Source organism: Helicoverpa armigera, chromosome 20, assembly GCF_030705265.1.
Source record: "Helicoverpa armigera isolate CAAS_96S chromosome 20, ASM3070526v1, whole genome shotgun sequence".
In the NCBI taxonomy this organism is placed as follows: domain Eukaryota; kingdom Metazoa; phylum Arthropoda; class Insecta; order Lepidoptera; family Noctuidae; genus Helicoverpa; species Helicoverpa armigera.
The window spans coordinates 8,222,651-8,236,330 of record NC_087139.1 but is presented as its reverse complement, the minus strand read 5'-3'; the positions used below and the strand labels follow the sequence as shown (position 1 = coordinate 8,236,330).

Sequence of the window (13,680 nt, the reverse complement as noted above, 5' to 3'; positions counted from 1 at the left end):
ATTCTTTATTTTAAAAACGTACTAAAATTGAGGTAACTTTGTTCATCATGTTTTTGCTTACGAGGGCACAAGTTGGGTGAGCATTTTGACCACTGTTTTCTTGTCCAGCTTACATTTGTGATAGAGTGAGTGGCAGTCGGAGTCCAGCGACCGCCCTGCTGACACTGCTTCGAAGACTGCCGTGCCGTCCAGCATTCGGCTTACCAGTGTATTGCTGGAAGAAAACCATTTTAGTCATAAGAAGGGGTCTCTCAGGTCTTATCACAGGAGTTAGGTCGTAAGGCCTGTCGTGATTACGGGATTTTAAATATGGACTTTTTTTTCCACCCTACTTAGTGGAATAGAATTTTGAAACTGTCGCTAGAGTTATCAAAAAGTCCGCATGAAAAACTTCTGACCATTCTTTCAGAAGTGACCAGCATTCCAGCATCATGATTACTCTTTCACACCAAAGCGCAACACAGGTGCTAATCGGTTCAAATAATAACAAACTTACTTGGACACAGAAGACAAAAGCACATCAAAGTCAGTAGCATTCCCGTTCACCATGTTCTCGTTCGCCAGCTGCACATACGAACAGGCGAGCCTTTGCATACAAGCCGTGGAGTCCACGTTGTATCTGCTCAGCATATCGTCTATCTTGCCAAACACCTCTGATACTTGGCCGAAGTCTGTTTCTAGACCTGGAAGAAGAAACAATATTTTGAGGACAGTTGACTGTTGGTAATGACAGCTAGTCTTAGGATACGAATGATCCTGAGGAATGTGTAGATAAAGTACATATATAGAATATAGAGGACTGAAAAATTATTTGATCTGTTGGTTTTGTCCTAAGAAATGTAAATGAGGGCGCTTCTAAACGGGCTACTTTTTTTATCTACAATCTACATGTGGCCCATGATAACAATCAAATAGCCACATATTGCACAAAAATATAGCCGTCTAGAAGCGCCCAAATACAATGAGAATCAACTATCTTTTAAAAACTGAAAACCAATTTGCAACGCCCATTTTAAAATTTTATAAAAACTTACTACGTCCATATCCACCACCATAGCTGTATGATAAGGCGTGTATAATCTTAGGCAGGATGATGACTGCTCCGAAGCCCAGTATAGACCCTATGAGAACTCCTCCAAGATCTATCTTCACAGGTCCGTATAGGCCAGGAGCTGTGCTGCCATAACCACCACCCTGGAAAATAAGTAAAGGCCCGTTTAAACTACCGTACATTATGTATACCGATAGATTTTGAATATCTACCTAATGTATTTTTTTCAATCAATTATATGTAAGGAGTAGGTAATTTTAAACAGACAGTTTCACATAAAATTCCCAGATTTGCATCCCCAGGCATAAGATAACGTCTGACTGACAGAAAAGTAGGTATGGAAGATGAAGGCACTCTTCACCGACTTCACAAAATTGGGCTACAGGGATAAAGATTCGAGCATAATGTATTGGGCCGATTGGGCTAAAACCTCTTTTTCATTTTTGATGATAGGCCTTTGAAGATAGTAATGAAAACAGATAATTCGAGTGACATGCCTCTCCCAAAGAATTTAGCGGTTGGCTGCTTCAGTAAACGAGCCCATTTCTCCGCCCACGCATCGGTAACGTGCCTAGCTTAACTGTAATGTTTTACAAACGAGCTGAAAATCGTGCAGTTATTTAAATTGCTCGCGAAATTTTAAGTCTGCCAAATCTAACTGTAATAGGTAAGTTCAACCAAAATCTTGCTTTATGTTTTGAAGTTTGGTCTAATCCATTAGCATGTGTAAACAAATATAGAAATAACAATCTTCAAGGTAACCTGTTAAATGTAGTCAAGAAAGAGAAACTCAATAGTGTGCAGCTGATGTTCAATCATTCTAGTCATCAGAAAAGTCTTATCATAACTCACCCCGGTGCTGCCATAAGAGGAGATGCCAAATCTCTGTGTCCTGTCAGCCTGGTTGTCTCTCTCGTCTCTGTTCTTCTCAACCCTGGCTGAAGGTTCAGCCAGCTGGTCCTCAGTCCGCTGAAAACTGGGCACGAAGCCTCTGAAATCAAAACTGAGATAGATTATGTAAGTGTCTTCAGGGAGGTGAGTTTAAAACAAAGGCCTAAATTATTTCACTTAAGGCAAGTCCTTGAAAGTGGAACTCTGGCGCTATAGGTACCCCATTTAGGTATGTCCTTGATCATCAGTCCTGAAATTGAGTCTCCAAAAATATCCAGACATCTTACCCATCGTTCCTGTACTCCGCGGCTGCCAGGACCAGACACCCTGCGATCACCACACATAGAACCTGAGGACCCATCTTACCAGACTCTTGGAAATAACTGCCATCTTCCAATTCCGCATACGTCTATATACAGGGCGTTCCGTAGCGTGCTCCGGCACAATGACATGGGGAAACACCATTGTCACATGTGGTCTACATTGCATAATACTTTTACAACAACACGTCACGCTTTTGATACAATCTTTGTAGGAAAACAACTGGCTAATTCCCCACTGACTTAGATATTTCTGTACGTTTCCTAGTTCCTAATTCCAGTGTAGGAAATTGGAAACGTGTTTCTCTTACTTTTCATGCGGCGTTTCAGTGTGAGTGGCATCTAAAACACATGCAACGTGCTTTCGTAGTCGTAAGGTTATCGTTAAAATAATGAGAAATACCAATATTCAACACCGCTGGATCCGTACACTAATGAAAAACGAACACTGAACAGTCTGATATCAGCATGTGGGGAAGGCAATATATGCCCGCGATGTACTAAAGTTAAATAATTATAATTTTATCGCTCATGAACTTCAAAACGTTAAAAAGGTTTCACTTCCTATAGATAGGCTAGTAGACGAGTAAATTATTTACACAATTATTGGTTCTTTAACCAGCCGATGAGTGATTTATTTAGAGGTAGGTACTTATTATTATTGATCCACCTGACTGAATATAGGGTTAGTTAAAACAATTTGCAATATTTTTTACGCTAAAGAGAATCAGGTCATCTCGCACTTGACCGAATTTTGAGAGGAAGGTTTAATTTACTCTACATACATATGTAGGTATGTATATCGTACTTAGCGACACTTATCCGCTAAAGTACATCGAGTAAGGACGCAAAAGAAATCATCATAACCGCGATTAAGTCTCATTCAGAGCGTGAAGTGTAGGCATTGTTCGAGTCAAAACAACGAGCATTCAAGATCAATTGCTGGCTGCCGGCTTCGCATACTGTCTTCTTGCAAAATAGCAGCATACACAACCTAACTCAATTTTTCTTGAAACAGTTGCTACAATAGGTATAGTAAGTTCAACTCAGTCGTGCGCGCGGCCTTATGTGTGGGTAACCCTTGTACATATACAGTGACTTTGTGTGCGTGACAAGAGGTACAGTCGGGTACAATACAGTTATTTAGGGGTTGTATACGGGTGTTTAAAGAAAAACAGTTATTACGTAATTTAATCTTTATTTATTTATAATGATTATGAATCGCTACTTGAAAAATCAAATGATGAATTTTCGGATTCGCTACTCTCCAAGGTGAATATTATAAATTCTGACTCCATGTCAAAATGTCTATAGTATTCTTCTTTTTTCTTTTGTACATGTCGACAAGTATTACCCCACATCCCTTCATCAATTTGACTTAAACGTTCATTTATGAGTTTCATTATTTCCGTCTTATTTTGGTCGAAATTATGCGAAGCAATATATTTTTTTTAAATTCCCCACACATTTTATTTATACCTCTTTTTACATTCTTAGTCCACACTTTTATTTATTGTCCGCGTACCCCGAGCTAGAAAATATGTAAGGAGTATTTAATTCATCTTAGATATTTCACCTTATTTATTTCTTACATGCTATCAATGTTAATAATAAAAAGCTTTGAATGTTGTTTCATGTTTTAAAACGCTTTACCTGACTCCCTAATAATTTCTCCGTGAATAACTAGTATTTTCGTAAACGACTGTACCCATAACAAAAAGCGATAAGAACACGTCATGCTTGGACGACGTCACTGTCACACGAATGAAAGTTGTATATTTACAAGCCGACGCACACATAGGGCCGCGCGCAAAGCTGAGTTGAACTATCTATACATAAGTTGATTTGCTACTGCGTCGTAGGGAATAATTCCATTATCATGTAGAAGTTATTAAAATAATAATTCCAGAATCAATGTGTTGCCTAAACGCTCACTAATATAGGCACTAACTAACTAAATTATAAAGAAGAACGTTACAAAACAAACATCTTTAAAAGTCTTAAAGAGTGAGTTGCAGGCTTAACCACCTAACAAGGCCTTTTTTTTAACGACGTCAAAAATCATCAAATGACCCCTCCCGCTGTGGGTTAGCAGCGGCGAGGGAGTGTCAGACTCATACTGACTAAAAACCGTCGTGTTCCGTCGTAGGCCTTTCATGTGCCAGGGCCGCGGTATCTCTTTCGAACAACCCGCAGACCTAACAAGGCCTTGTGCAAGAGTTTTCTCAAATAAGTAAGACTTGGAAATATAACAAAGACTGCTACTGAGTCACATTCAGGGACGCCAAATTTACGTCCTAGCCACGGACGACGGACACTTGAGAATCGAACCCAAGACCTTGTGCACAACAGTTGCACTATACGAGGACTAGACGAACGAGGCAGATCAAAGTGTAAGTACCTATACTTATTTTAAAATGACCCAGTTAAAGTATTTTTAGGAGCGTGAAATTGTTCACGTAAATAATAACAAAAACGTAGGTTTTTTTTTTAATTTTTGAATCAAAAGCAAAATCGGGACTGCAAGTTTCTGATAAACCTTAATTATAGGTCCATTGTCCTCATGGATGTTTAATTAAAGCTGTGAAATCCGTGAAAGTGTAGTCATAGGTAATAATTGGGTACAAATGTATTATTAAAATTGATAATACACCTAATTTTAGAGCGTAGACTTATCTAAAAAATGACATCAAGTTAATCATAGCCGTGTAAATGTTACAAATTGTCTGAGCACAGAGCTAAGAACGTGTAGAGAAGAAATACCATATGAAAAGCTGAGTTCGTGGCAAAACAATACAGGTAATAAAATCTTTGGACTATGAGGATAGCATTTTATAAAATCATGTTTTTTGAATTTAAACACTAAAATATGTTGCGTGTACCTAGAGATATTGAAATTTTCATTTTTGTAGTATCCACTTCTAACGCTCTGGATTTTTCCCCCCTAAAAAATGAAATACTAAACGAACTTAATCTAGGTTTTATGTATGTAATAATAGTTTTGACATGGCTAAAGGATTAGGAATAAGATAAAATAGCTTCCTAAAGAATTGGGAGACAACATGGATGCAAACACCCAATTTCCCATCGTTTGTCATGAATGAGACAGGTCTAATCTTTCCTAGCTCAAGAAGATACAATAATTTTGAAAGGCTCTAACTCGTAACGCTACATTTTATTGTGTTTAACAATACGCGGAAACTGTTCGTTGTCATGCTCATTGATTTCTTTCACCATTTTAAATGAAAACAACATAAAAATGGTGGCAAAGCGACTTAGGGTTTGGCGCGAGCATCACAGCTTATTGGCACAATTAAAAATGTGATTCGAGTGTACAAGATGTTCAAAGTGTTCTATATTTTATGTTTTGTGTTCATTGTGGTGAACAGTAAAGATGTGCAGAAGAAGAGGGAGGGGGGGAGGCGGGGGAAGCTGTTCTCGTTCAATACCGTCGATGAGGATATTAGAGTGAGGAAGTTTTCACCTTGTCTTAAGCATACATAGACTTGTCCAGCTTACTCGCGCAAAACGATGTCCTTGAATTATGGATCATCTAATCGTGCATTAGGACATTAAAACAAAATTAGACTTAATTATTTTTCAGTTATTTTTATCCGCTAAATATGAAGATTTTCGTTCAATATTCCAGATAGACTTGGATTTTACAGTTCCTTTCATTAGCATTCCGGTGAAAAGAACTATGAATTCGGCACACGGCCTTTTGGTAAGTTATTTTTGCGTTATTTTTTTAATTAACTACCTTATAACTTCAGTTTAAAGAAAATAAAGCTCATATTTTATTTTGCAATACTTTCCCCATTTTTTTCTCGTATAGCACAATGTATATTTGACATCCAATTCAAAATCTCTTAGCCTGTCCTTATTACTGATGAACCTGTACCTATGCTTTATTTTTTGAACTTCTATATAAGCTGAGCTATGTATCTGTTCTTCAGGATTTCCCATTAATAAACATCAACCCAGCTTCTCTGGCACTGGGCGGTGCCGTCGTTCTGGGCACCAGTATCGTGGTACCCTTCCTCCTCAAGTACTACGCGTATGAAGCCAGTGGAAGATACGCCAGGAGTGAGTAGACTTCCATTATTCTAAATCTAATTATGGTGAGCGCGAGTACCTACTACTTCATTCAACCACCAGTTTAAGGATAATTGTGTAATATAGTTTTCAGTATGTGTAATGATTAAAAAGCTCGTGTGATTGTGAAAATTTATCAAAAATATTCTGAATGTAAGTCTGTTAAGGAGTTAGATGAAAAAATCTAGTTATTTCGAAAGCATATTTCACTCAAAGCATATCTCAGCTAATACATTTAGATACACCCGAAATCACACTCCACATGGGCCACAGCAACTCTTCTTAGATATTCTCTTTCTGGGACGAATAGAGGCACAGGATCTCTTGCACCTTGGTTTCGGTGGAGGAGGCTCCACGATGCCTGCGTCCGCTGGTATGTACTGTGTTTCTACGTGAATGAACATCTTCCTCTTTCTAGGAGCCAAGTCGAAGCATCCAAACGGAGGCGTGTACTCTATGTCCCAAGTCGCATTACTTGACAAAGAACTCAAAGATTCTTCTTGGCAGATACACTCGGGATCTTTGAACGCCGGACAGCTGTCGATCACTCTGTCAATCGCTGACAGGTCGTTACAGTACACGTCCATGTACGCACACTTGCATATGTCCTCGACTGCTTCTGCCAACGCCTTCCGTATTTCTGCGTCTCGTTGCTTTTTTAATTTCACCATCTTCCGAGCTTCGACTTTCGCTTGCTCTTCTGGGCTCCTCTTTTTAATGATTTTGAAGACCATGGGATCGCAGTCCACGTAAGGGTCTTCATTTGGCAAGATATCAGTCAAATCCTTCAAGGGATTCACCTACAATTAAAAGTACGTTAAAATAATCGTACATTATTTACAACTTCTATGCCTGTCATAGTTATTGTTTCACCTGAATAGTAAAAACATCGCCTTTCCTCTGTACTTTGAGCGCTGGTTTGGGTTCCAAAGGTTCTTCAGGCTCGGAGTCGCCTCCGCCTACATCAGCACCTGGTCCCCTGGTCCCTTTCTTCTTCTTCTTTTTATTCTTATCTTTGTCTGGGCCACCTCGTGCAAACTTGAAGGTCATAGTTTTAGCCACGCTTTTACCAATGACGCCCGGTGACCATCCCCGACGCATGGTGATTGGTGGTTTTCCCTTTAATTAATTAAAATGGTCACTTTATCGACATATCTATTACGTAGGCAAAGTTCAAAACCACACTTTCATTGTGCATTTTTTAAATTTGTCATCATCATCATCAGCCTATCGCAGTCCACTGCTGGACATAGGCCTCTCCAAGTGCACGCCACTGACATCGATTTTCGGCTTCTCGCATCCAGCTCCTGCCAGCCGTCTTGCGCAAGTCATCACTCCACTGTGCCTGAGGACGGTGGAGTGATGAAATTTGTCATTAATTATTATTTTAAAAGCATACCTTTATGCCAGGCACATCTGTTGCGTTCCACAACCAGCCCATGCTGGCCGGCACAGGTAGCCCTGGCCTGTGCACGAAGCAGTGTTTGTGCCCAATACATACTCCTGAAAACAAAAACAGCTTTTTTAAAATAACTCCAGTAGTATGCATACTAGTATGTATACATTTGTCGTGTGCTCGCGCAACGATGTCACATTTGTAGGGACTAGGGTTGCCTTTTACCTGCCCAAAAATTGGCAGACATTTTCGCATAAACATGCACATGGCTAAGTAAGAACAATCAATCATAAAGTTACGCAACGCTTGGCGCGTTCAGTCCGTGGATGGGTCACTTTTAAGTACAAATAAATAAATGTGACGACACGTCACGACTCTCTCAATCTTTGATGCGTTTTATCTTAGTTAATATTTGCCGTCTTACCACAAAAACTTTTAAACGTCAGTTTATCACTTGTCTAAAAAAAATTACAAATTATGACGTTAAAATAAGGTCCATTTTGCATCATAATCTAAAGTGGACTGCTTCGAATCACTATTTCTAGCTGTCATCACGCATATTGTAAACGTACCTGGGTAATAGTCTCCGAAAGCGTAGTTGTACTTAGAAGTAGCATTCTTCTTTTTCTTCTTCTTTTGCTTTTCATCATCCTTATCATCTTTCTCGGACTGCATACTGCTTCACGTAACAATAATTTCTAAACAATTATTATTATTTTTAGTTATGATTTTCAAAATTGCGGTATTCTATGGTAAAAATAAAATAAGCCTTGTTTCGTGGTACACAAGTTACAGAATATTTATAAATAGCTTTTGCCAGCGGTTTCACCCGCGTCCCGCGGGAACTTCTGCACGAACCCGGATAAAAACCCAATACTCCGTGGATAAATGGGCCATCTAACTCTAAAATAATTTTACAAATCCGAATACATAAAATGTGTGGCGTGCACTTGGAGAGGCCTATGTCCAGCAGTGGACTGCGATAGGCTGATGATGATGATGATGATGATACATAAAATATTGTTTTATAATTAGGTACTACGGTATTCCAATAAATGTATCACGAAAAACATAAATTATTTACTTCCAAATAAAATCCCTTTGGATGATTTTTGTATCGATAATATGTCTATGAAAACCAAGCCAATTGCGAGTCGGACTCAAACACAGTGGGTTCCATAACATCGAAAGGTATGTTTGTTACTTTTTCTAATTTTCTGTAGGCATTTGTTGTTATAGCAACAACAATTAAATAAATCATGAGTGACGACTATCTAGCTGTGACGGTTCTTGAGATACGACCTGGTGTCGGATGGACAGACGGACTGCGAAGTCTTAGTAACAGGGTTATACCCTTTCGTCACTGTGCCAAATCTGCGAATCTAAGATTACTTTTAAAACCTTCATTCAATGCTTTACAAACCAAAAATTAAGCTAGAGCAATTGCATCCTCATAGTAATAAATGTTTCATAGCAATATTATTCTACAATTACACACTTCACTACGTCAATATATCGGTATTAACAACAACTACACAAAATAAACCAGGATACTCAAATAAAACTACTCATCAGCTGTAAAAAAGGTTTAATCAGGTTACAAAATAAAACATCAATGGGATCATGGTTGTTTCTTTTCTTCTTCGTGATACTTTTCCTGAATTGCAGCCTTATGTGAACCGCAGCATGACCTGCCCATAAGAGTCAGGAGAACTTGTTCCTTGTCACAGCAACGCCTCTCCGTGTCTACGTCAAACTGGTTAATGCAACGGAAGTCATTACCTTTCTCAACCTTCATATATTCCTTAATCGCCTTCTTTATTCTTTCGTACTCCTTAGAACAGCACACTTTGCCATTGTCACTGTAACTGAACGGTAGCGACGGCAACTGAGCGTTCTTGTACATCCTGGCAAATCCGTCTGGTACCGTACATGGCCTGCCCAGGATAGGACAAGGCCCCAGTTGGATGGGAGGCAAGCCGTACGGCAGAGGCGCTGCTTGTTCTTCTTCTTCTTCCAACTTTTGTTCCTCTTCCTCGTGCATCATTGTAACGGGGCAGTTAAGCTTGTGTTTGTAGGACGGACAGTACGGCTTATGTGTTTTCCTAGCAAGTATATTCCGTGTCTCTGATAAGCAGTCGCAATCAATGGTTTTACAAAGAGGGGCTGACTTTTTTGGACTACATCTGCAGTCTTTATCCTCCTGTGTCTCTGAGCAATTATAAACTTGCATTTTACGTTTAGTGTCTCTAGTGTCTGTGTGGTTTCCCGAACTGGTTCCCACATTATATGCCATTGTGTTGTAATTGGTTCCAATGCTAGTTACTTGAGAAGATCTCGGCATTGACGACTTACCAATGTCCAAATTGTATAAAAAGGGAGTATTAGTGCCAGTAGTGAACGTCGTTTCCGTGTGTCTGAGATGTTTGTTGAGAGATCTGTTTCCTGATTTAGAACAACTGCACTCGCCACCTTCCGAGTTTTGGCATACATTTTGTCTTGTACCTTTATTGCTGACATTAACTGAACTATTGAATTGCGTAGAGAAACAATTTTCAACTATTGTATCTTGCCCATACATACCCTGCTTACTACGTGGAAATCTGGTGAGGCTATAAACATAACCGACATGCGTATCACTTGATTTAGGTGTCGCCCCCGTACCAAAATGTTTTTCTTTTTTGTCATGACAAGTCTCACCAGCCAATGCCATACCTTCACAGCCTTCGCACTTAACTATCGGAGGAGCCTGGGAGGACTCAGGACAGTCTTCTCTGTGCCAGCGGTCGTCCTTACAGATGCACTTCCCGCATATCCTTTGACTACCGGCAGTCTTCGTTTCTGTGATGTTAGCAGCTTTCGCTTTATAGGTATCCAGGTTTCTAATATACTTTCTCACCTTGTGCGCTAGTGCACAGTTTTTATTACCACAAGGACCCACAATGTCACCCATTCTAATTTTATCAATTTTATATTTCTTCTTTGGGGCACCATCTTGATCATTGTGATCACACACAAACTGCCCTTGTCTAACGGTCATCCCACAGCTCTGCAGTTCTGTGCATACCTCTATCTTATTATGTGCAGGATCTACTATATCTGGATCTTCTAACGTGGTAGTCTCATAAATTGAACCAACCATTGTAAAGTTGGGATCGTCGCCTTCAACTCTCTTGCATTGAAACATACTCGGTGCTTTATTAGTTCTAAATACAAATGCCTCTGGATCTTTCATCAACTGTTGGAATTCTGTAATAATGCTTTCCCCCAAAGCAGTCAATCTAAGTATAAATTCGATATTACCAGCTTCGGAACAACAACATTCAGCCCAAATGGTAGTCTTGCTTTTAATCGATAACGGTTCATGAATCTTGCATGCATTTGCGGAGTCTTTCAACATTTGGAAAAAGTGTGAATCCCAGTGCATACTGCCAATACCAACAAATATGTTGTCCTGTTCAGTGTCATCGTCATTCCATACTTCTATTTCTAGTGGAAACTTGCTCAATATTTGTAATATTGTATCTGGGTACGAAGGGAACAGGTATGACTTGCCAACTCTTACTGTTCTTGACCATTGTCTGCGGCCAGTCTTTTCGTCAGTCTCTATAATGTCGTCTTTCTTCTCGTTCACAGCTAGTTGACCTTCTTTAATAATGAACTGCGTCTTAGGTCCAAATTTTACTCTGATAATAAGATTCTTATTAGTGGTGGCTTCGTCGTTTTCTTTTACGTATACTGTCACTTTGTCTATGAATATCTCGATCAGGTACATTTGCTCCATGATCTGCCGAGTTCAACAGTTTTGGGTCAGAATATTCATTTCATTTCTTGCATCGAACGTGGATATTGTATAAAATTGAGCAAGAGCAGGTAATTTCTAATGGACTGGACATTCGAGATGTCCCAAACAAATAAAACATCAATATGTACTAATCAAGGGATTGTGACACCATATGAATTCTTTTTGTACATAAAATCACTGTTTTAACGATCAAAATATCATCTACTCAACGATTAACCGGTAAACAATAGTCAAAGTTATGAGGGAAAATAATTTACAAAAGTTAAATGGAAAATACTTACGGTAGTTTTCAGCAAGTTCGTTCCTTGCTAAATGAAGTAATTCATCACTATTGACACTGAAAATTTTATTTTGTAACCCGAAAGATTGTGATGTTTTGTTAACCTTTTATACAACTGACATTATATTGGCAGATGCTGTGCTGAGTCTTGAAAATAGAAGCGAGGCCAGCTCGTTTTTCTTTTAAAAAACGAAAAAAGTTTGGTGTTTGTAACCAGCTTACAATTTTATTCGTAAAGCAAGACTTTTTGGAACTTTATCTTTGATATGTCAGTGATATTATTAGTAACTTCTAGCAACCTTTCGCAAATTAACTCTACTACACACCGCACATACCTTATATGTAAAAAAAAATCTCTCCCACATGTGTTCATGATATCCTCGAAAACGATATGGATTATTATATTGTGGTTTTCATAAAAAATAGACTGAGTTATTCGCGATAAAATATCATCATCATCATCTTTGCTATAAGACTGCTTACGCCACTGATTTATATTTAAAAATAATTTTCTGATGTCCCAGTTCTAGATAACGCAGAATTCGGTGCTGATGCAGTCCTGGATTTCGCTCAGCAGATGATGTCAGGCAGCCACGGGTTCCGAGGCTGCCCCCTCAAGATCGCGTGCTGGGCTGCACAACAGGAGTACGTTAACACAAGAGTGGTCCTCAATCATATTGTGAAGTAAGTTCCTTAATCCTCTCTTTGCTGAATAGTAACGGTATTTGGTCAAAGGCTGGAAGGTAATGGCAAAGAGCCTTGTCATTGGACCGTGTCAAGGGACTGATTCAGATAGCGGTACACCTATGTGTACTAAATTAAATAAATCCCAATATATTAGACAGTATCTCTATCGGCAAATGAGGTTGATACAACGATATAGGGTCGTTTACTAAAATGGGAGAGAACCAGAGAGTTCCAGTATCTATACTGACAATATAAATTATTGTAAAGTTGAAGTTTGTTTGCTTGAATGCGGTCCCCGGGAAGTACTGGATGGATTTGAAAGATTCAATAAACAAAAGCCCATTCTTTTTGTCCAGATACATTATGGCGCTTGTACCTAAGTTACAAAGTTTGCAAAAACATTAGCAGAACTGTACATAGATTAGCAGCTCATATCTTTCCCTTCAACACAAAGTAATGAACAATTAACAAAATGACTTTTAAAACTTCCAGCAATCGCCTTCTCTCATCGATGGTAAACTCCTCAGCAGTGGAAGACGCGATGTTGTCAGGAATGCACGGCCGCAGCTGCAGCAGTTACGGACCCTGCCCGCTGCAGGAGCGCCATCTACCTATACTGATGAACAACCTGGCTGTACTTACTAACACGCCAGGGTTCAAATGAATTTAATAGGATTTTAGTGAAGTCGAAATGGGATTTAAGATGAGACCTTTGGGCCAAAACTATACCAAAAATTAGCGAAAAGAGAAGTTTTAAAAACCTGTCAATTTCGTTATTTAAATATCTCGTTTCTGCTAACGCAGTGCGGAGAAATTCTATTGGCTGTTTAAAAAAATATCCTCTCAATTTCACTTTGGTAGAGTCCAGGCCGTATTTATGACCTAATTAGCTGTCATTTACTATAGCAACAGGGTTTGAGTGATGTTAATATTGGCTCCGTTCATCATCTTCCTTGAAAAATTCTAAAGAGTTTTATGATTGAATTTTCTTAAGTTATTAATTTATTGTTGAACTTTTTGTATTATATACTTCTTGCTATCATATTATTTAAAAACATTTTATAAATATTAACAATATTAATAACGTAGCAGATCTATTTGGTTGTTTGTCTGTAGGTAGGTTCTTATTCTTTTTATAAATTCTTCTATCGTTCC

General features: G+C 38.8%; 3 protein-coding genes across 4 annotated transcripts; 1 reads left to right on the top strand and 2 right to left on the bottom strand.

Moving 5' to 3' along the window:
* Positions 1–42: 42 nt before the first annotated feature.
* Positions 43–2,675, bottom strand: LOC110376438 (uncharacterized). The gene is made up of 5 exons (XM_049848924.2): positions 2,230–2,675; positions 1,904–2,054; positions 1,035–1,194; positions 497–683; positions 43–214 (listed from the first exon to the last, which is right to left on the bottom strand). The coding sequence occupies exons 1-5, from the start codon at positions 2,301–2,303 to the stop codon at positions 58–60; spliced, it is 729 nt and encodes a 242-aa protein (XP_049704881.2). The 5' UTR covers positions 2,304–2,675; the 3' UTR covers positions 43–57.
* A 2,185-nt stretch (positions 2,676–4,860) lies between these two features.
* On the top strand, positions 4,861–13,459 carry LOC126056292 (uncharacterized). Its single transcript, XM_049848927.2, has 4 exons — positions 4,861–5,986; positions 6,219–6,348; positions 12,363–12,522; positions 13,018–13,459. Exons 1-4 carry the CDS (start codon positions 5,963–5,965, stop codon positions 13,187–13,189), a joined length of 486 nt encoding a protein of 161 aa, XP_049704884.2. The 5' UTR covers positions 4,861–5,962; the 3' UTR covers positions 13,190–13,459.
* Positions 6,546–12,002, bottom strand: LOC110376454 (uncharacterized). Of its 2 annotated transcripts, XM_021334931.3 has the most exons (5): positions 11,840–12,001; positions 8,326–8,451; positions 7,757–7,860; positions 7,231–7,476; positions 6,546–7,157 (listed from the first exon to the last, which is right to left on the bottom strand). In XM_021334931.3, exons 2-5 carry the CDS (start codon positions 8,426–8,428, stop codon positions 6,609–6,611), a joined length of 1,002 nt encoding a protein of 333 aa, XP_021190606.1. In that variant the 5' UTR covers positions 8,429–8,451; positions 11,840–12,001; the 3' UTR covers positions 6,546–6,608. The 2 variants fall into 2 exon arrangements, with proteins under 2 accessions (XP_021190606.1, XP_021190605.3); XM_021334930.3 differs by lacking the exons at positions 6,546–7,157; positions 7,231–7,476; positions 7,757–7,860; positions 8,326–8,451 and adding an exon at positions 9,325–11,540 and having other exon boundaries at positions 11,840–12,002.
* Positions 13,460–13,680: the final 221 nt, after the last annotated feature.